Here is a 23,878-nt window from a genome sequence, read left to right on the forward strand (position 1 = left end):
TGTGATGGTGTCCCCCTTAGTTTCCATCCTGGACTCAGGGACAGACAGGAGACCCCTGCCCGAAGATCTCTGACTACGTGAAGGTTCATAAGGGATTACAAGGTCTAAGATACAGTCTGGAGCCATGAAGAGCCTTAAAAGTAATCAACAAGTGAAATGAAAATGTTGGGCTTTATTTCCAGCTGTTAGATGGAGAAGCTTTGAAAATCACTTTGAGTTCATTGATGAATTTATGACAATAACCTGAAAGATTTCTGTAGCTGTGATCCTGTACAGACTCAACTGATGTGTTTCTCTAACAGGAGGAGACTCTCCCTCCTACAGAGAACACAGAGACACTGAGGAACCAGGCCTGGACCAGAAGAACCCAAAGCCAGGATAAAGAGGTTCAGTGAATGTGGTGTTGAAGGTGTGGAGGTGGATCAGTGTGTCAGAGGAGACTCTGTAGAAGGACAGAGTGCCAGCAGGACAGTCCACATACACTGCTACTCTGTTAGAGAGAGGAGGAGGAGGAGGAGGAGGAGGAGGAGGAGGAGGAGGAGGAGGAGGAGGAGGAGGAGGAGATGGATGTTTCTCTCTTATTGTGACAGACAGAGTAACGACCATCAGAGCAGCTCAGACTCCAGGACTGATCATTCCATCCAAACACACAGTCTTCTCTGTCTCCTCTCCTGCTGATTCCTCTGTAACTCACTGATATATCAACTCTTCCTCTCCACTTGACCTCCCAGTAACAGCGACCAGTCAGACCATTTCTACACAGCAGCTGAGGCCAGCAGTCAAACCTGTCTGGATGATCAGGATATGGCTGATCCTCCTTCACATGTGTCGCCTTCCTGTTGTCGTCAGACAGTTTGATGTTTCTGTTCACTGTGTTTGTGTCGAGTGTGAGTTCACAGGAATCTGATGGAGAGAACGAGACACAACACAGCTGCAGTTATTAATCTATCATCTGTTTGATGACGACATCAGAGACGTGAATGAGTGATGTCACAGTTTGAAGATGGCTGAATGTGTGCTGCTTTGTTTTCATGAATCAAAGTAAAAACACACTTACACTTCCTCAGACCTGGTCTCAGCCATCGGACTCCACCGGGCTCCACCCTGAAAGGAGGAGGGGGGTCAGACCAGCACGTCCTCTTTCAGCACGCAGACATGTGTGGTTCACCCAAATATGTGCGACCACATTTGGTATTATTGAGTAAAAAGACCATTCTTTATTTTAATTTGTGTAATTAAGAGCTTTATTTGTACATTTATAATATGTCGCCCTGTGTTAATATCGGTGAGTAAAAGAACAAAGTAAGCGGAACCTTTGACTCTGTGGTCGCGCACCCCCGGCTGCCTGCAGCGGGCCAACTTCCTGTTCCCCTTTAGACGCCAGTGATGGGAAGTTCAGAGGCTCTTTTCAGAGAGCTTCGGCTCTTTATTTTACCAGAACTCCTGAACGGCTCTTCATTTAGGATTTTTTGTAGGCCTTTATTTTACCAGAACTTTGCCAAAATGAACGGTTTGTGTGTTGGAAACCCTTTCATGTGCAGCGTTTTTATGAGAATCCTTATAATTTTATGCATTTATTCAACTCACACAGTGCCGCTCCACTTCTCAGCAACCCCCCTCTCTGCTAGCCGCGTTCCCGCGAGAGTTCGCACAGTTCCCGCGAGAGTTGGTCAGCTCGCGCTGAGTGTGTTTATTTCACAGTAACCTTGGTTTTGGGTTGATGTACTTTATGTATAGTGCTCCAGTTTAATGCTTCAGCCTCCTGATGGGACTTTATTAGAGTTAAAAGACCCATTGTGCACTATTTGTTCATTTAATGTAGAAACTGTAATAAGAAAAGCCATATAGTAAATGTTTTGGTTTACTATATTGTAACTTTGTTTTATACTGCGATCTAAGCTAACTAATGTACACTCTGAGGTGCTTTGTCCAGATTTAAGTTAGATTTATGCACTAATACTAGTCCGGGATAATTAATCTGGAGTTTTGCACCATGTCAATAGAAGTCAGTGTAATATTAAAGGTCCAGTATGTAGTCTGTACTGCAACTGTAAAAAGGTCAAGTACCAATAAGCAGCAGTAGGAGGTTTTGAGTAAATACAGATACATATTGCAGCGAAATGGACTTTATTTAGACTTTCAAAGCTATTTTTGTAAATGAGACAAGTAAATGCACTTTTGTAAATTGTAAATTACTCCTCCACATCTACACAATCTGTGCCTTTACATCATTAACATTGTGTGATAATATGTAAATGTCCCTAACAGGTGGAGTACCTTCACAGTCCACGTCTGAACAATCCGCCCAGAATTATTATTATTTCAGAGCCTGAGATTGGCCGACATGTTTTCACGACAGTTAAACGAGTCGCTGTTTGTAGAAAAGGCCGGAACACACTCTGACCAATCAGAGTCAAGAGTCAGCGCGTCGGGCCCTCCCACTCATCACCTGCGCTCAGGTAGCTGAAGAGGAAGGACGGCAGCAGCTGTGAAAGGCTGTTTTACTCTTCTGTTTCCCCGTTTTCTGACTGGTTGAAGTTCTGTGTGCAGCCCAAAACGTAAGTCCTACTTATTCCGTAGCTGTCCCGGGTCTAATGCCTGGCTATCTGGAGACCAGGTTTCTGGGTCTTCGTGAGTTTGCTACTGTGTGGAGAAAGTTCTGGACTGTGTTACAGTGAAACAGTCACTTGAGTGAGAGGTGGACGGTTTATAAGGTTACAGTCATGTGTTCATATTTGGGTTGTGTTATAGTCGCCAGGGGCAACGTGGAGCCACGTGATCAGCTATTAAAGGTGCAGATCACGGTTTTGCCCTGTAATGGATCAGTGAGCTGTAACTGGTGTGGCTAATTCTCACTTTTTGAAAGGAAAAACAGACAAACTGTCATAGAAATCTCTGTCAGCATTAAATCTGGCTTCGTCAAGTCTTTTCCTTATTTGAATCCTTATATTCTCAGCTGCTTCAGTCCTCGATCCCTCTCCTGCTCTCCCACCTGGGTCCTTCTTGTTATGCAGCAACATTTCTGTCTCCATGAATTACTTCCTCATATTTTCTTTGAAACGCATCAAATATTTAGAACAAATGGCTTCAATTATAGATCAAGGTCTTCTTTATCACATAAACACAGAATAACGCTCATTAATTATACTTTTTTACTTTACTGACCTTTTTTTGGTACATGTGCTCGAAGTAATCCACTTCCACAAGAACTATAAGCCAGAAAACTATAAAACACTCAAACTGTTCTTTGATTATTTTATAGGCCACGCTCTTTCATGTATTAGGGTCATGTGGTCGCCGTCGCCAAATAAGCTCAGACAGCGTTTGGCGAGCTGGACGTGAAGCGGAGGGGTCTATCGCTTGGAGGTGTGTTTCCTTCCTGCTGCTCCCACCAGAGGAAACATCATGAAAAACATTCTGCAGTCCAAATGATCGGATACAGATGTGAGAGAGTGTGTTTGCCTTCGTGGAAAACCCGCAGTGGTGATTCCACCCTGTTAGACAGCTTCTTTTAAATAACCGTTTGAGAACAAAGCTGAATGTTTTTCATGTTTTGTGTTCATTTGAACAGATGAAGAGGATTAACAGCAAAATGTTGTCATTATTTACCATTTTGGAGGGAAATGGGTTAAAAAGGGCCGATTCTAAACAAACGAGACACATTCTACTCATCGATAATTGTTTTGTTATTATCTGAAGGTCAAAATATTTGGTGGACAGTTTATTTCATAGCACGTCATATGTTCATATTTGGGTTGTGTTATAGTTGCCAGTGGCACCGTAGAGCCACGTGATCAGCTATTAAAGGTGCAGATCACGGTTTTGTCCTGTAATGGATCAGTGAGTTGCAACTGGTGTGGCTAATTCTCACTTTGTGTTAATGTGCATTAACTGTTTCAGCCTCTTTACACTGGCTCCCAGTATGTTTCAGAATAGATTTTGAGACTTCACTGATTACTTTTAAGGCACGTCATGGCCTCTCTCCCTGCTGTATCTCTGGCCTCTTAGTACCGTACACGCCGGCTCGTACTTTGAGATCCTCGGGCTGAGGTCTTTTGTCTGATCCAGAGACCCGGCTGAAAACTAAAGGGGGCCGAGCGTTTGCAGTCAGGGACCGAGGGTCTGGAACAGCCGGCCCGAGGAAATCAGGTCGGCTGAGTCAGTGATCTCTTTTAAGTCCCTTCTTAAAACATACGTTAATCGGAGAGCCTTTCCTGATTTTATTAGTTTTCATTTTCTTTAAACTGTCTTTTACTCACTTAAAAATGGTTTTCTTGTTTTTATGTTTTCTTTTAAAACCAGATGGTTTGTTTTCTTTTTCTGTGATGGACTTTGTAATATGGATTATAGGAAGTGCTCTATAAATAAAGTTTATTATTGTTATTATTATAATAACCATGTCCTGGACCTCTCTCTATACTGAGATGAATCGGGTAAGAGGGGAAAAAAATGTATTCCTCAAACTGACAGACGGTTACTTAACATGCATCTGTCCAAACTGCGTAAATTATTATCAACAGGCAAATATCATGTTTGTTCCTGGAGATGTTCTCCTTGGAGACCTCCTACACAAATATCTCCTTTTTATTTTCAACCAGTGTTTCTGTTCTGAGCAAAGGAAAAAGGCTTCCTACATGTGTGATTGTTCATATAACTCTCATATCCACCTTTAACCAAAAAGACCTCGTCTATCAGACTGACTGTCTGTGGCTGCAGCAGGCCTCTTCATACCTGAGAGTGTCCAGTCTCCAGTGTGGATCCTCCAGTCCAGCAGACAGCAGCTTCACTCCTGAGTCTCCTGGATGATTGTAGCTCAGGTCCAGCTCTCTCAGATGGGAGGGGTTGGAGCTCAGAGCTGAGGCCAGAGAAGCACAGCCTTCCTCTGTGATCAGACAGCCTGACAGCCTGCAAACACACAAAACAACACACATGGCAGATCATCTGAGGGTCCTGCTGCATCCGTCAGATACAAGAGGAGACTCTCCAAATAAATTAATAAATAAATACAGTGACTGAATCAGGGATTCAACAGTAACCATGACATTGGAATCTAAATGTTAAAGAGGATACAGCCATGCTAGCAGCTCTGTGAAATTAAGTGGAGCTTGAAATTTACAGAAATAACTTAAATAATAAGACAAACTGTAACTTAATCTGACCTGAGAGTTTCCACTTTACAATGTGGACTCTCCAGTCCAACTGTCAGCAGCTTCACTCCTGAATCCTGTAGGTCGTTGTTACTCAGGTCCAGCTCTCTCAGACTAGAGGACTGGGAGCTGAGAACCGAGGACAGAGCTTCACAGCTTCTCTCTGAGAGGTTACAGCCACTCAGTCTGGAGAGGAAATAGTAAACAAGATGACAAATAACATTTGTGTTAAAACGCTGAGTCTGGACCTTTGGTGATACAGTATATATAATATCTTCTCAGCACGTTAAAATCCTTGCTGTTTTACTCTGAACATGTTGGAAACGTGACTGAATAAGTAAAAAAACAAAACAAGAAATGATAATATGATATAATGATTTTGAAACAAAAATAACGCTCTCTGTCTCACCCAGAATTCATATTTCATGCTGTACAATACGTGAACCTCAATTAGTACAAAAATTCATTGGAAAATTCAAAGACTTTCTGTACTGTGAAATTTGAAATCCTGACAGAAGAGATTCAGAAACCGTGATGAAATGGAGCTTAGGGCTGTGGTGGGGAACTTTGTTTCATGGTGCGAGCAGAACCATCTGCAGCTCAATGCAACAAAATCTAAGGAGCTGGTTGTGGATCTACGGAAGGCCAAGGCACCAGTGACCCCGGTTTCCATCCAGGGGGTCAGTGTGGACATTGTAGAGGACTACAAGTACCTGGGAGTATACTTAGACAACAAACTGGACTGGACCAAGAACACTCAGGCTGTTTATAGGAAGGGCCAGAGCCGCCTCTATTTTCTGAGGAGGCTGAGGTCCTTCAACATCTGCCGGACAATGCTGAGGATGTTCTATGAGTCTGTGGCGGCCGGTGCTGTCCTGTATGCTGTTGCATGCTGGGGCAGCAGGCTAAAGGTAGCGGACGCCAACAGATTCAATAAACTGATCCGCAAGGCCAGTGACATTGTGGGGGTGGAGCTGGACTCTCTGGCGGTGGTGTCAGAGAGGAGGATGCTGGCCAAACTACATGCCATCTTGGACAGTGTCTCCCACCCGCTCCATGACGTGCTGGTCAAGCAAACGAGCACCTTCAGCCGAAGACTCATCCCCCCACAATGCACCACAGAGCGCCACAGGAAGTCATTCCTGCCTGTGGCCATCAAACTATTTAACTCCTCCCTCTAAGGGTTAGTCTGTTTGACCCTAGGTCACTAAACTGGACATTGAGCATTACATCTCCGCCATAATTAATAATAATTGTGCAATATTCTGTGTACTACTTCCGTGCAATATTAGTTTTCCCCTTGTTAGTTTTTTCTTATTTATTGCTACTGATATTATATGCCTCAATTACTCTTCGCCAGTACATGCACCTCCGCTTATTAATATTATTTATTACATAAGGAGTTACATTGTATTTTAGACTGTACTTTCATCACCAACCAATAAACCCACTTAGTACTTGACACTTAGTTTATCTTATACTTATACCGACAGGATACTTAATTTATTTCTGACCTGTTTTATAGTGTTTATTTTTTTCTAGTACTTTCTCCTGTGTGCGCTGACGTAAAGATGAGCTACTGTAACAAAGAGTTTCCCTACGGGGATCAATAAAGTATTTCTGATTCTGATTCTGATTAGAGACATCATTTTAAAACATTGAGACAAACAGTGACTTAATCTGACCTGAGAGTTTCCAGTTTACAATGTGGACTCTCCAGTCTAGCTGTCAGCAGCTTCACTCCTGAATCCTGCAGGTCGTTGTTACTCAGGTCCAGCTCTCTCAGACTAGAGGACTGGGAGCTGAGAACTGAGGACAGAGCTTCACAGCTTCTCTCTGAGAGGTTACAGCCACTCAGTCTGGAGAGACAACAGTAAGGAAACAAGTAAGTAGTTTTTAATTTCTTTCTCCTATTCATGAATAAACCCCACTATGTATCTACTTACAGAGCTTTGTTGGAGGCTTTGACCACTGGCAGCAGCCTCAGAAGAGCCTCCTCTGAAGCAGAGTATTTCTTCAGGTCAAACACATCCAGATCTTTTTCTGATGACAGTAAGATGAAGACCAGAGCTGACCACTGAGCAGGAGACAGTTTATCTGTGGAGAGACTTCCTGAACTCAGGGACTGTTGGATCTGCTCCACTAGAGAACGATCATTCAGTTCATTCAGACAGTGGAACAGATTGATGCTTTTCTCTGCAGAGGGAGTCTCTTCGATCTTCTTCTTGATGTACTCGACTGTTTCCTGACTGTTTTTTGAGATACTTCCTGTCTGTGTCAGCAGGCCTCGTAGGAGAGTCTGATTGGTCTGCAGTGAAAGTCCCAGGAGGAAGCGGAGGAACAAGTCCAAGTGTCCATTTGGACTCTGCCAGGCCTGGTCCACAGCACTCTGATAGAACTGTGTCACTGCTGATTCATGGTAGGTTGATTGTTGTTCAGACAGCAGATTGACACCAGAGTTGATGAAGGTCAGATGGACATGAAGAGCAGCCAGAAACTCCTGAACGCTCAGATGGATGAAGCAGAACACCATGTCCTGGTACAGCCCTCTCTCCTCTCTAAAGATCTGTGTGAACACTCCTGAGTACACTGAGGCTGCTCTGATATCGATGCCACACTCTGTCAGGTCTGATTCATAGAAGATCAGGTTGCCTTTCTGCAGCTGCTCAAAAGCCAGTTTTCCCAGAGACTCAATCATCTTCCTGCTCTCTGGAGTCCAGTGTGGATCTGTCTCAGCTCCTCCATCATACTTGACGTTCCTCAGTTTGGACTGAATCACCAGGAAGTGGATGTACATCTCAGTCAGGGTCTTGGGCAGCTCTCCTCCCTCTCTGGTCTTCAACACATCCTCCAGAACTGTAGCAGTGATCCAGCAGAAGACTGGGATGTGGCACATGATGTGGAGGCTTCGTGATGTCTTGATGTGGGAGATGATGCTGCTGGCCTGCTCCTCATCTCTGAATCTCTTCCTGAAGTACTCCTCCTTCTGTGGGTCAGTGAACCCTCTGACCTCTGTCACCATGTCAACACACCCAGGAGGGATCTGATTGGCTGCTGCAGGTCGTGTGGTTATCCAGAGGCGAGCAGAGGGAAGCAGGTTCCCCCTGATGAGGTTTGTCAGCAGCACATCCACTGAGGTGGACTTTGTAACATCAGTCAGGATTTTAGTGTTGTGGAAGTCCAGAGGAAGTCGACACTCATCCAGACCGTCAAAGATGAACACAACCTGGAACTCTTCAAACCTGCAGATTCCTGCTTCTTTGGTTTCAGTAAAGAAGTGATGAACAAGTTCCACCAAGCTGTACTTTTCCTCTTTCAGCACATTCAGCTCTCTGAAAGTGAATGGAAATGTGAAGTGTATGTCCTGGTTGGCTTTGTCTTCAGCCCAGTCCAGAGTGAACTTCTGTGTTAAGACTGTTTTCCCAATGCCAGCCACTCCCTTTGTCATCACCGTTCTGATTGGTTCATCTCTTCCAGGTGAGGGTTTAAAGATGTCTTCTTGTCTGATTGTTGTTTCTGGTCTGTCTGGTTTCCTGGATGCTGTTTCAATCTGTCTGACCTCATGTTCATGGTTGACCTCTGCAGTCCCTCCCTCTGTGATGTAGAGCTCTGTGTAGATCTGGTTCAGAAGGGTTGGGTTTCCTGCTTTAGCGATCCCCTCAAACACACACTGGAACTTCTCCTTCAGGTTAGATTTAAGTTTACGCTGACAAACTCCAGAATGACTTCCTGAATGAACACACAAAAATCAGATCAATAATATTTCCCTCCATCTCTTGAGACATCAGTAAATGTCCCATTTATCCAGCATGTTGAATCTTTAGAGAAATCCTCTTACTGCTCTGCAGACAGTCAGCCAGCTCCTCCTGCTTCATTCTCCTCAGGAAGTGCAGTGTGATCTTCAGAAATGCCTCTCTGCTGCTCCTCCTCTGCTCTTCCTCCTCACCGTCCAACACCTCCTCATCCTCCCTCTGACTCTCTAAGCATTCTGGGTAATCTGAACTCAGAACCTTCTGGATCTTCTTCAGCTCGTTCGTCACAAAAGTGACAATGTTCTCCTCCAGCAGCTGGAACAGAATATTATATGAATGAAACAATCAAACTAAAATCATGGAACCAAACATCAGATCCATGTTGGACAGACTGACGATCCACTGGTCTGAAAAGTGCAGCGTGGAGATTATTGTGACCAGAATAGATGTAAAAGTAGTTGTTGTACATGTACAGACCATAAATATGGAGTCCAGGTGTGTTTGATGCTGCTGGGCAGACTGACCACTGGGAACCTCTGAGCTCTCCTGGTCGACTCTGTGGAGGAATCATGAAGAATTAGCTCACATTATGTCTGTCCACACAGAGACAAACACAAGCTGAAGGTCCTTTCAGTTAAAGTGTTGATTACAACATTGAATCAGACGGTTTCCCCTGACATTAAAGTGTTGGTCATTGTTAGGTTGAACATCGGTCAATCCATGTTGAAGTTGCATGTGTTGTAGTTTAGAGTATGTTTATCTACAATATCTCAACTGGAAGGGTTAGGAATGACATGTTATGAGGTAACGTAAAGAGTTTCCAGATGTGTCTTTGTTGTCCAGGAAAGTAAGATAAATATATTTTGAAGGTAACCAAGAAGAGTGGCCCCAACTAAGGTCAAAGGTCAGTGTCTAGAATGGTGTATATATACATTCAGCTTTTCTTGGATCTGTGAGTATTCCTTGTACGACTCCTCAGCTGATATTAAATCCTGCCTGATTGAAGATCGACTCGTGACTCTGTGTGTGAGTGACTAAAACTTGACTCTCCCTCAGTGTACACTGCTAACATCACCTGAGCAAAGGCCCTCCAGTGGAGCTGCTCAGTGTCTGGTTGTATCAGACTGGTTGTACTGGGCAGCTCCCACTGGGAATGTGTTTGACTGTGTGAGTGTGAGGCAGCTGCTGCTGAAAGAGAACATTGGTGCTCAGAGAACTTCCATATAAGTCAGTAAAGGTTTAAAAACTGGAGATCTCACAACTGAGAATCTGATACAAACACACTGTTTAGTTTTTCGTATCAGTTTTAAATCCTCACCTTTGATCAGCAGAGTGACGTCCATCTTTGAAGAATATAGGAGGATCCATGGACCTGTCACTCTTCATGGACACACAGCTGGGTTCTGGTTTTTCCAGCTTCCTCCTGAGAGAAACACATAAACACAGTATATAATCTGCACTGCAGAACACAGACCAACAGTGTGTTGTGGAGACATTTGACAAAACAGTTTGCTGGTTGTTTTGTCCGGCCATCCAGCAGAACTGTTTTCCACCACTGAAACACAGGTGGCTGTAAAACTCACTGTGGACATATTCAGATCATGCGCCGCTGTAGCTACCATTGAGTCTGGACCTCGGTAACTTTTACCACAGGCTGCTCTTCTTTTGTTGTCCTTGTGAATGGAAGTGATTTTTATAGTCTAAGTGACATCACTGTGAGTGCCTCTTGGGACAGCTGCAATGAAACGTCAAAATCTCTAGATGTCCCAGTAAAGAGTGTCGACTGTTAGCTGATGTTATTGCACTGTTAAAAACCAGCGTTCACTGTTTTAAGTGGATCTGAATTTTGTGTGCGACTTTCACTGTTTAAGTGGATTTTCCTTTAGTTTAGCTGGGAGCATATTAGAGTCATTCTTTGAGAGTGAACAAGTGGAGGTGGATCACACTGGGTTTACTGACTGATCCCTGCCTGCTGTGATTACAGCATCTGGCTGTTAGTTGCTTGTTTTTAGTTAGTCAAACAAAATCAAAAAAACAATAAGAAACTCATTTGAAGTCTCAAAGCCTCTGGTTCTTGTTGATCAGATGTTGTCCTGCTCTTCAGGAGGAATTTGTTCTTTCACATGTTTTGAAATGTTGCTGATATTATAAAGGAACTTGATGCTGACTCACTCTGTCAGTGGTGAAGCTGGTCCTTTGAAAAGAATGAGGCGATCATTTGACCGGTCACTCTTGAAGGACACACAGCTGGGCTCAGGTTCAGACTCAGGTCCAGGTCCAGCAGAGTCTGGTCTCTGCTGCTCTGGCCTTGAACACAACACACACAGAGCTTTGAGTGTGAATAATGATGGTGCAGTGATCTGAGTGCTGAGCTCTGACATGGAGAAGAGTCATGGACAGTTAGAGATCCTCATCTCACCTCTGAGCTCTGGTCTGGCTGCCATGTTCCCCACACAGACTGGTTTTAGAGGGAGGGGCTCCCTCCTCTCTGTCCTCACACTGATTCATGCTGCTGAACTCACATCCACATCAGCTCACACACACTTTGATCTGGAGAGGAAACACAAATCCTTCATCTGCACATCAACTGAAATCCTCCTTTCCATCATTTCTCCTGTAAGAAGATCAGCTGCTCCTCCAGTGATTGGCTGTTACTTTCTGTTTCATATCAGTGTCAGCTGAATGCAGTCAGACAGCAGTGAGGCAGAGGAAGCTGCCATCAGCTGCTGGACTTCTACTATCAGGCCACTAGATGGCGTCATGAAGCTGCAGTGAAGTGCAGATTTACCTTCACCGACACGCTGATTGAATTTGACGGGAAGCTTCAGTTTCTTTAATATTCAGTCAGTTCAAAACTAAACTTTCAGTTACGCCTGAATGATTCTTATTAAACTTGTCCGAGTGCGTTTGACGCAAAGTGTCGCTTCGCCCAAATGATTGTAATGGACCTCAGCTCTACATGTTGGAGGCGCACACTGTTCTGTACATTAAACTGCTTCTGAGAGTTATTCTGTTACGTTGCTCTTCGTATTCATTTAGTTTCCGTTTGATTTCTTCCTTTAGTGATACTTTTATATACTTTGTTCTGTTTCGTTTCGTTCTCATTTAAAATATTGTGAATATTTGTTCAGACCTGTTCTGTGTGTGCAGTGTGGAGGAGCTACAGCTGTATTGTATTGAGCCATCCTGTGTTGTATAAAGACAATAAAGCTGAACCTTCAACCTCGATAAGGAGCCCAAAGTCCACAGAGGCGAACCTGAACTTCAGACAAACTAATGTGGCAGCAACAAATATTCTACTTCATCTCTGAGACCAAAGTGTATCTGAACGGCTGCTGTCACTGTTATATTATTACTTTATTATTGTGTCACTGATGTGTAACTACAACTCTGTGTTGTAGCTGGCTGAGGTGGAGCCACTTTGAACTGTTTTATACACTTTGAGGAAGTTGAATGTTTAATAGTGAATCTGAATCTGAAAAGTAACAACACGCAGTGAAGTAAACAGTCAAATATAGGCAGATACAGAGCAGAACTATAAAGCAGCAGAAATATTCAATTCAAAAATACAGTTTCCAGTTAAACTGAAGCGACGAGCCTAACAGCTTGACACAACATGGCGGAGATTTGTAACATTAATGGCGGCTGTTTGGCCTCCTTCGTCCCGAGTTTCCAGTGAAACTCAGTTAAACTGAGTTAAAATGAAGCGTCGAGCGGCAGCTTTCTGCTGTTTCTGTGGAACTAAGCTGCCGACAGCTTGTGTTAACGAGTCAAACACTTCAGACGGGTTACATTACCTTCAGCTGCAGCTTCAGAGGAGAAAACTATCTGCGACTCGACGTTCAGAGAAAGTGAAAGTAAACTTTGAACAGGAAACACCCAGAGAGGCGCGTGACCATGACTCACAGCCAAAACACAAGCAAAGTAAGAAAAACATCTTCATCATTCGACAACATTTAAACAGGAAATAAAACTAGAAACAGCGCGCGTGAAAAAATAAAGATGCATGAAAACCAAATCTAGACGAGCTTTATTCTTATTGATTGCACCGCTGATTAATTCAAAAGCACTGAGTGGTGTTACTTCCTGTTTGTTTAAATCAAATGCAAATAAAAGGCTCAAACTGAACTGTTCTCATTCTGGAAGTGGAACAAGTTTACAACAATTTACAAATGAGGAATCTTTGAAAATCACTGAGAAGATTAATGGTCATATTAAACAATCTTTTCTTCTTCATGAAGTCCAGGAATGAAAGGAAAAGACCAAAAATCTGTTTTATTTTTATGTGAAAATAATTGACCAAATATAATAACAGTCTTTAGGATCAGCTCAGTTTTCATGTTGATGCCAAATGTGACTTCTTCCTGTTTAAATGTCGTTAATCCAAGAAAACAACCGTGAGCATGAAAATGTTGCGCTTTATTTACAGCTGTTAGACACGTGATCTTCTCACTTCCGCTCGTTCTTCTTTAATTAGCGTCTGAGTTATTTCCACCAATCAGAAGCGGTCAGAAGCGGTTGCTAGGCAGAGCTGGTTCACCTGACCAATCACCTTTTTTCCTGTGGACGTTGCCTAGCGTCCGCGCCGTGACCCCGAAGAGGAGAAAACAAACTTGGACAAACGCGTGAAAACACGGAATAAAAGCAGGATTTGAGCGTCGCTTCGTCGGCTCGGGTTGCTAACACGGAGGGAAACTTCAGCAGTGAAGAAATGTGGACGCCAGAAAAGCTTTGGAGCAGTTTTTGGGGAGCACGCGGTGATGAGTGGAGGGGCTGGACGCTGCGCAGACCTGCGGCTGGAAGGTAAAGCTAACAAGCTAGTTAGCTAGCTGTTAGCGTTAGCTTTAGCCTGGGCTTTTATCAGTTAGCACTAATTAGTTTGCGGTTTGCTTTAGTGCTGTGGTAGAAAGTAACAAAGGACAGTAACTCAAGTACTGTACTTTAGTAAGCTTCGAAAGTGTAAACTATGGTTTTAAAAGCATCTGAAAATAAGATTTGAACGTCTGAAATAATGGCTTTACTCTTAAAAACAGGGTATCTGCAAGTCTTGATAACTCTTCAGAAACCTTGAATTTATTTTCCTCAAAAAAGGCCTTAAAGTTTTTAAATATAATTTACAAAAGTGTTAAATATGTGCCCGACACGTTAGTTATAAAATGTTTTTGCATCTGTTTTTGTTTTTGTTACTTTGACGCGTCCTTGTGATTGGCTGGTAGCTGTGAGAGCGGCAAGTCCCGCCCTACTGTTTTGTGATTGGCTGGTAGTCTTTGACGCGTCCTTGTGATTGGATGGTAGCTTTGATAGGGGCAAGTCCCGCCCTACTGTTTTGTGATTGGCTGGTAGTCTTTGACGCGTCCTTGTGATTGGATGCTAGCTGTCAGCGCGAGTGTAGATATTGTCGATATGGAGAACCAAAACAAGCGTCACAGTTTTGTTATATTTTAATTGAAGTTGCTTTAAATGACGCGTTTGAACCTAATGTAGAGCTGAATATATTATCTATCATTTTTAACCGGTTTCCTTCACACATTAGCTACAGGCTGCTATAAGTAGGCTGCTACAGTTAATAACAGTCGTAGCTTGGTGGGGAAATAACTGACTGACCTTCCTAAACTTTATTTCAATAGATTTGCCTGAACATACTGGTTGACACAGCAGACTACAGTAATATTAAAATAATAAATGAAGAAGTACTGCCAAAACAAACGTTTTAAGTTTTGAATTAATTTGAAATATCTAACGACTGCAGCGGGCTCAGTTTTAAAGCTAGAGTCAAGATACTGCTATCATGAAAGTGATAGGGGCTGAATCACGTAGAAAAATAAATTCATAATGTGCAGGACTTGTTTGATATGAGGGTTTTTTCTTTATTGTTGAATCTGTTATATATAACAGCTGTATGTGTGTGTGAGGGTGTGTATATGGGAGTGATGTGCTGAACCGTCTCAATTGAATTGAATTGATGCACTTAGCAGTCCATCACTGGGGGCCATCTTCCTGATGTACTCCTGGATCTGTGATCTGTGGATCTGTGGATCACCTCCCTCGTCCCGCCTAGCGTACAGTCTCTGGGTGCTGGATTTGGGCTGAAACCCTCCGTGCATTGTGAGGAGCTTCCTTGTCTTGATATCAGTGGCCTCTATCTCCTCCTGTGGCCAGTTTACTCTCCTCGCTGCCTCCTCGTGCATATATTTGTCAGAACCGGTATCCGTAGCCAGTCTTAGTGACGACTGGCCGAGGGGGTTCAGACCTGTGCAGGACAACAGCGGGGATGGCGCATCACGTTCATGTATGTGGCAATGAGTCGTAGGCTTTCTTGTAGTCAATCAGCTGCTGCTCGACCAGCAGGACCTTGCAGCTGAATAACTTCTTCCGTGTTGCCATAAATGTGTATATGTATGTATATATATATATATATATATATATATATATATATATATATATATATATATATATATATATATATATATATATATCTCACTCCTCCCTCTAACGTCACTTGACATAGTGTGCAGTATTCTCTGTTTAATATTTAAGTCTCGTCTCAAAACACATTTTTATCTGAAAGCAGATCCTGATTTTACCTGAACTGTTTATTTTATTGCTTTGTGTATTTTATTTCTTTATATTTTGTCATTCACTGTGGCGTTTTATTTCTCTTGTTGTGAAGCACTTTGTACTTTGTTTTGATAAGTGCTCTATAAATAAAATGTTATTATTATTATTACTGCAACATCTCAGACGAACCTCTGCAGCTCTTTTAAATTTAACAGCATTTTTAAGTTGTAAAAACTTTGCTAAACAGATTTTGTTTTTATTAGATTGAAGGTAACACGTATAACATCCGAAGCATTTAAATGGAGAGGCCCGTGTAGTTAGTAAAAGCAATAAATGTCATAGTAAAAATAAATATAAAGACACAAAATAAAAAAATACAAAAACGAAATTACAGAAATAAATACTAGACGTTTTCAGATAGAAGATTAATGGTCATATTTAACAATCTTTGTTTCTTCTTCATGAGGTTCAGACTGAGTGCAGGGCTGTGGTGGGGAACTTTGTCTCATGGTGCGAGCAGAACCATCTGCAGCTCAATGCGACAAAGTCTAAGGACCAGTGACCCCGGTTTCCATCCAGGGGGTCAGTGTGGACATTGTTGAGGACTACAAATAGTCTGTGGCCATCAAACTCTTTAACTCCTCCCTCTAAGTGTGTCACTAAACTGGACACTGATCATTAACATCTCTGCAGTACTTTAAATAATATACTGTGTTTTCAGTTTAATATTCTCTATTTAATCATACGTATATTACTGCTGTGCAATATGCACCGTCTAATAATCTGGTTAATCTGCTACACTTAAGTTGACTGTACTCATTATTGCACTATTACTTATGTTATTACATTGTATTATTATTTTACCGTACATACTTATCAACCCATAAGTCCACTTTTGTACTTACACTTATTTTAGCTTTTATACTCGACATCTCCTCTCTGCTTCTGTCGCTCTCAGCAGGTATTTCTGCCTCCGGAGCTGCAGAGTCTGGATCTGCGCTTCTGCTCGACAGCTGCCGCTGCAGTTCGCAGTTGAACCTTTCTGTCTTCACTCCATAAGGATCGAACCCTCTGCCACCCTGAGCTACTGAACCAGACAGGTGAGCTCTGTGTGTCTCAGCTGTTCACTTCTATAATAGTTGCAACAGTCAAAAAAAAACGGTCAGCTAATTTATTTTTCTGGTCAGCAGTGTTTGTGTGTTGTGTCATACATTTAAACAAACACTAATTCTGTGCTTTCTGTCCTTGTCAGCTGGTATTTCTCCAGATTTTCTCCAAGTTTCAAGATGATGTAACCTACCTCCTGAAAACTTTCATAATTAGTAGCCCAGTCTCACAGTCATGGACCCGTTCATCGGCTCAACTCCGAGAGAGATTTGAAGCAAGTGGTGCCCAAAATTGCAGATTTGCCTCCTTGTGAGTGCATCAACGTGCTATTTGGATATCAACGTTCAATATCTGAGAAAAGCAGCTCAGTCATTTAATCATATGGAAATGATTTGCTTCACTTCCTCTTTGATGTTTCTGTAGCTGATCTGTCGCCGGTCGATGGAGCCAAAGAATGCATCTGCCTCAAAATGGCCACCTGGAAGAGGAGCTGGACAAGTGGGCCAAAATGTATGTAAACTCTTATATTTAACATTTACCAAAAGGATTTCAATAAGAGACGAATGTGTAGTTACAGTGCATAAAATAAAGTCTTTTACAGGGAGTCCATGGTCACACAGAGGGCTGAAAACAACATGGAGGAACTCGTGGCTGATGTTGTTGGTAAGAGACTGTATTCACTACATGTTTTATCTGCTACGGGTTTACGAGTCTAATGCGTTTCCTCTCAGACTATAGAGCTGGTACATGTGGCAAAATATCCGTTAAATGATCATATAATGAGCATTAAAACATGAAATGGACTTTAATCACATAACAAAACATGCCTTTGCTCCTCAGGGAGACCATTAATATTTTTACTGGAGCTATACTCGAATGTATCTGCGCACACAGAGATCTCTGAGTTCTCCTCTTCACATAAGGCTCCACACTGGAGCTGTTTTCCAGCAAATATGTTAATAACAGGCCGTCGCTCCCTAGACATAATGAATATCACACCGTGACCTGTCTTGGAGTATTTCTACTTTTCTAAATATGAGTGCATCTTCTGGTTTTTGAAAGAACACCGCGTTGACGAAGACGACTCATGTGGTTTAGTTGTGTTTCTCACAGGAGCTAAAACTGAGGAGGTGGCACCGATGAACGGCCCGACAGTTAATCTACACCTTCTAACGGTAAGTCAGCACTTTCTGTTGGAGCACAGTAGCACCTGTAAGCCTCCGAGGCCTTTCCCTCTGACCATGTGAGTAAATCTGTTGGCTTGTTGAAGGTTTCACACGCTGACACCGAGAGAGAGACTCTGAGAACAGAGGACTTCCTGGAGGGGATCGAGAAGGAGGGCGACTCCATCGCTGTGGTGATGTTCAGGATTACACGGGCAGCTGTTCAACATGGCCGCCATCACTGAGGAAGGTAACATCAACACATGCAGATACCACGAGGGATCTCAACTAACACACACTAATGCATCAACAATTATCCAGTAATATATATTATTCTTTAATGAGCCACTTTTTAGTACCAGTATAATTTCATGCAAATACGTTTGTACTTTTACATAAGTAAAAGAGTAGTACATAAGTAGTAGTACTTGTTCCACCACTGTTGTTCATTTACATGTAAACACACTGTTTTCTTTTTGCCATGTTTCAGCCAAAGTAGTGTGTGATCACACTTAATGCTGCAGAAAATCTGATGTCTATTTGCATATTTTGTTGGTTGTTCCAAATTTCAGTCCCATCTACTCTCACATGAAAACTCTTAAAGTAGTAATAGTGACAGTAGATAAACAGCATAACTAATAATCCTGTCTGTTTTGTCTGACAGGGCTGTTACGTGGGTTTTGATTGTGTCCACGCTGAGCTGCACGACTACCTATACCTACCTATAGGACCTGCTTTCTGTAGCTTTGTCTCTGCTGATAGTATTATCAAGGGTGAATGTCCCACGTAAGACTGAGCACAACCTGAAGACTTGGTTCTAGTGTCTGTTTCTCTGGTCATGTAGCTTAATTGTCAGGTTTAATAGTGTAAATGTTGTTGTAAGGTTTGTAATCAACTTTTGCTATATGGTTGTTGCAACTCTTTCAACATTTTCATTGTTTTTATTATGTGCAAAAATCCCATGCCTGCATCAGTATTTTACAGAAAACCAATATAAAGCTTGCAAATGTAGTTTTTGTTTTTAAAACTGCACAACATTAATTTCCCTAAAATCCCAGCTGCTCCTTGTTCTCCATCCTATAACCCCCTGCTTCTACCTCACCAAGGCCCCAGGGGGGACACGGCCCCCCCATTCCCTCCCTCCCTTCACGAATGTCACTGATGCTCCGGGTACTGGCGACGGCAGGATTCGAACCAGGCACCGCTGGCGCCTTACCACTTACGGTCACGGCCGAACCCTCCACGCCACCGAGTCCCCTTCGCATCAGAACCTTTTCTCCGGGCGCTTTTATCTCTTCGCTTTGGGTTTTGGACTTCAAAATTGACTGAGCCTCGATAAGGATCGAACCCACAACCTCAAGGGTACCGAGCAGTCTTCTATCACCCCGAGCTACTGGAGCAGACAGGTAGACTTGGTTTCTTGGCGCTTTTCACTCTTTACTTTCAACATTAGCTTTCAAAACTTACTGCGTCAAATGAGGATCGAACCCAGATCCTCGAGACTTCCAGACAGCCGTTTACTTACGCCGGTGGACGAATCAACCACGCCACCGAGTCCCTGTCGCATTAGAGCTTTTTCTCCGGGCGCTTTTATCTCTTCGCTTTGGGTTTTGGACTTCAAACTTAAAAATTGACTGAGCCTCAATCCAACAACCTCAGAGCCTCCAAGCAGTCCTCTATCACCCCGAGCTACTGGACCAGACAGGTGAACTTGGTTTCTTGGCGTCTTTCACTCTTTACTTTCAACATCGGCTTTCAAAAATTGACTCCGTCCAATGAGGATCGAACCCAGATCCTCAAGACCGCCGAGCAGGTCTCTATCATCCAGAGCTACCTGATGAGACACGTGAACTTGGTTTCTTGGTGCTTTTCAGTCTTTCCTTTTAAGGATCAGCTTTCAAAACACAGTTCATCACTTAAGGCCCGAATCCAGCTTCTTGAGACCTCAAAGTAATCCTCTACCATCCTGAGCTAATGGTCTGGAGACTTTGAAGGTCACCCGAATGTATTGATTAGCAGAACGAGACAAAAACACACTGGAAGGGGAGTCTTTGTCCCCCACAGCGTTCAGGTAGCCTCGCGCTGTAGACCCAGACTGCGCTAACGCTGTAGGGGTATTTAACGCTGCACATATGCGACCATACATTAAGAATATGGTCAAAGTGCTTGAGCCCCGCTACAATGTCCATCCATAAATGTGCGGGAGACGCCACGTCATAAGGTTTGAACCCACATCCTCAAAACTCCTGAACCGTCTTCTAACACTCTGAGCTATGCGGTTTGAGACGCTGGGTTAGGGCCTTTCGCTTTTTCCTTTGGACGTCCGGCTTCAAAACTCAAAGATTCGAGGGAGCATCGAACCCACATCCTCAAAATACTAATAAAGATATCTAGCGTCCTGAGCCACTGGACCAGGGACATTGGGTTCACCATTTTGTATGACATTATCCAAGAATCAAGGATCTAACCCATAATTCAAACTCTTTGGAAGAGTCCAGGGCCAGAGACAACAACAGAATCATTTTTAAAAGCTTTTCAAAAGTCTCTGAGTTGCCCGGGGATCGAACCACAACCTCAAATTTACAGCAAAGTCTTCTAACACACTGAGCCACCATATCTGCTCTCTTCGGAGTTTCTCTCTGAGCGCTTTTCAGTCTGACACCTGAAGCCACTGAGCAAAAACAATCAAAGTGTCATTTTTAAAGCTTTTCAGTCAGATTTCCATGAATTTGTGTGCTGACATTTCCTCTAGCGCCACCATGTGGTTGACATTTTTGGCTTTTAGTGAAATAAATGTCACATTTATTTGATACAAACTGGGTCACTGAGAGGCTGTTTGGAAGTGTTGAAATAGGAAAAGAACTACGTGGCAGAGTAGGGTGTTGTACTACAAACCTTGTGGTCATTAACTCTGGTGTCTAACCTCTAGGCTATTCAACCACGGCTCTGTTACCTTCACCTGAAATTTACCTAACGGTGTTAGACTTGGTAGACCGCTGTTGATGTGGAATTGACACTGTAAGACTATGCCAATGACAGTTTTTTGTTTAGTATAAAATATATAATTTAGGAGCACAAAATGTTTGTTTTTTTAAATAACAGCACCTGTGGCGTCCATAAACATGGAGGAGGTGCCATGTTGAACCCAAATCCTCAGAACCTCTAGTCTGTCTTCTTCCACCCTGAAGTATTTGATCTGAGACAACTCGCTCCTCTTTCTTAGAGCTTTTCACTTTTTCCTTTGGACATAAGACTTCAAAATTCACAGGTTAGCGTGAGGACCGAACCCGCGGCCTCATAATACCTGACGTAGGATCTAACAACCTGAGCCACTGGACCACAGATATTGAACTCGTCACTTTGAAAGCTTTTCAGTCTTTCCTCTGAGTTTCGGACTTTAAAAGTGTTTGAGTCGCTCGAGGATCGAACCGCAACCTCGAACTACTGCTGAGCCTTCGAACACGTTGAGTCACCATGTCTGCCCTCTTCTGAGGCTCTCTCTGAGCACTTTTCAGTCTAAACTTCGGGTGTTGGACTTCTAAAGTAAACGAATCATCTGGGGATCGAACCCATGTCCTCAAAACACCCAAAGAGTCATCTAGCAGGTTGAAGCACTGGGGCAAAGAGACTGAGCTCCTCATCTATAAATCTCTTCTGGGTGTTGGATGTCACAATTCGTAAGATTACCCGAGGATCAAACCTACAACCTAGAACTCTTTAAGGGAGTCCACTAACGCTTCAAGCTACTGAACAAGACACAATGAAAGTCTCATTTTTAAAGCTTTTCAGGCAGATTTCCATGAAATTGTGAACAAGTGAGTTGTTAATGAGGTGTCTGCTTCCAAAGCTCTCTGTTAAACTAAAAGTCTGAACCCTCAACCTTCCAGTCTGAAGTCAGCAGTGCAACTGTTGGACTTCAGTGACTTCAGTCAGGATTTCAAACTCCGCTGGTTGCAAAAAGAAGTCCATGAGTAAATGAGCCTACTTCTCAATTGATTTATTACCTCAGTAAACAGTTTCCTAATGAGTTTATGGTCTCAGAAGTCTTCTTCAATACAGCATGATGTTCATGTTTGAAAGTTATGGTCAGTAAAAGCTGCTAACACGTGAATTACAGTCTGTGGTCAGGATGCTAACACGATCACAGTGACTACAATACTGACTGTGTTGTCATGTTCGCCATCTTAGCGTAGGGTGTGTTAGCATGCTGACATTTGCTAATCAGCGTTAAACTTCATCCTGAGGGGGACGTGAATGCCGGTATCAAAGTTCCTTCAGTAGATATGGAGACCCTGCTGAGAAGATGGCACAAAGAGAAAGAAAGCAGGGAATTAAGGCAGTGACCTTTAGCATCTCAAACAGATACCTGCAGTGTCGTCTCATAGACGTTTTCCACCATCTTGTACAAACTCTGGTTCTCTATTAAAGCTCCCTTTGTATCTCACTGAGCTACACTGCTGCTGTTTTTGTGTTTGTTTGTGGTTTTATTTCAGCTTTTGACACAAGAATACGAGAAATAAAGAGCACTGGGACTTGAACCACCAATCTTACAATACTTTTATTATTTGTAATATATGTACAAAAAAGAAAAGGTACAGAGACACAAAGTGACCACATGCAGCTGCATCGCAATCCAGCAATGAATATTTTCATCGTTTTGTCTATAAAATGTCAGAAAATAGATATAATATAAGATACATTCAAAATCCTTTCATGCGTCCAACAGTCCAAAACCCAAAGATCTTCAGTTTACTGTCGTATATGACAAAAAACAACAACACATAAAATCTTTACTTTTAAGAAGCTGGAACCAGCAGATGTTTGCCATTTTTGCTTTTGCTAAAATGATTAAGCGATTACAGTTTTTCTCGATTGCTAAGACACATTTCTTGAAAGCTGCTCTCCTTTTCTCCAAACTGTGAACACAAAACACAATTTTCAAGCTACATTCACAAAACCTCAGACTCTTCTTGCAAAAAAGAAAACTTTCACCTCAAAACAGTTCAATCTGTGCTCAAAACTGAACTATGTTGTCAAATCGTGCCCCGAGTCAATCAAAATTAAAAACACTACTGAACAGCCGCTAAACACTACGTAGAAAAATAGAAAACACAATGCTCAGGACACGAAGCTGGAGAAATAAATGTTTATTGTTCACTGTGGGCTAAATGCATGTTGCAAAACAAAACAAACCTGTGCATTTAGCACTCGGACAAAAAGACAAAACAGAAATCTTATGCGTTTGCCACTGGTGTGCAGTAAGCTCATGTAAAAATAAAGTACAGAAATATACATGAATACCAGGCCTACAAACAGTTAGACCAGCCCTCCGTTACAATACTACAGTGTATTGGTACAGTGATGTACTGAAACATATATTTACTTACTGTGGTACAGTATATAGCATGTCATACATCTGTCTGTCAACATTTACATTCTGTACTATAATGTCAAAAAAAGGTAATTACCTGTCCTCTTCTCTAAATCTTGGGATTATGGTGGACACAGTGAATCTACTGATGTTTGGTTGGACCCTTTGTCCAGCCTCCCTCATGCTCACACCACGGACAGGAACATGGTCAGTCCCAGTCGCTCTGATTTCATCAGATATTACTGTTCCTGGTCTTCGCTGACCTCCTCGACCTCCTCTTCCTCTCAGGTTTCGATCCGTTGCAGGGCCTCACAGACCAGCGCTCTCTGAACTGGCTTACTTTACATGTTCCCTCACATCATTAGCCACAAGTGGGATCAGTTTTGAGTTGTTGTTCACTCTTTCCTTTCAGCATTGAGGATCGAACCCAGATCCTCGAGACTTCCAGACAGCCTTCGACCACTTTGAACTTACGCCTGCTGATGAACCGACCACGCCCCCGAGCCCCCTTCACCTTTTCTCCGGGCGCTTTTATCTCTTCGCTTTGGGTTTTGGACTTCAAAATTCACTCCGTAAGGATCGAACCCACAACCTCAGAACCACCAAGAAGTCCTCTACCACCCGGAGATACCGAACCAGGCAGGTGAGATCTCTTTCTCTGAGCTTTTCACTTCTATAATAAATCTGCAATGTTGCCTTCTGGTAGTTCGACCCCCCCGGTTCTGATCATTTTCCCTCTTTTTGATAGAGGGGGTTCAGGCTTCTTGTTGTTCTTGTTGT

General features: G+C 42.8%; 1 protein-coding gene across 1 annotated transcript; it reads right to left on the reverse strand.

The window, feature by feature from the left end:
- Positions 1-156: 156 nt before the first annotated feature.
- On the reverse strand, positions 157-12,810 carry LOC122871895 (NLR family CARD domain-containing protein 3-like). Its single transcript, XM_044187461.1, is given in 12 exon segments — positions 157-498; positions 500-903; positions 1,058-1,104; positions 4,732-4,905; positions 5,160-5,333; positions 6,833-7,006; positions 7,094-8,876; positions 8,986-9,214; positions 9,377-9,455; positions 10,218-10,322; positions 11,072-11,206; positions 11,319-12,810. Coding segments are annotated over 12 exon segments (3,573 nt in total). The 5' UTR covers positions 11,408-12,810; the 3' UTR covers positions 157-318.
- Between the last annotated feature and the right edge of the window lie 11,068 nt (positions 12,811-23,878).

Source organism: Siniperca chuatsi, linkage group LG24 (genome assembly GCF_020085105.1).
Source record: "Siniperca chuatsi isolate FFG_IHB_CAS linkage group LG24, ASM2008510v1, whole genome shotgun sequence".
Classification (NCBI taxonomy): Eukaryota; Metazoa; Chordata; class Actinopteri; order Centrarchiformes; family Sinipercidae; genus Siniperca; species Siniperca chuatsi.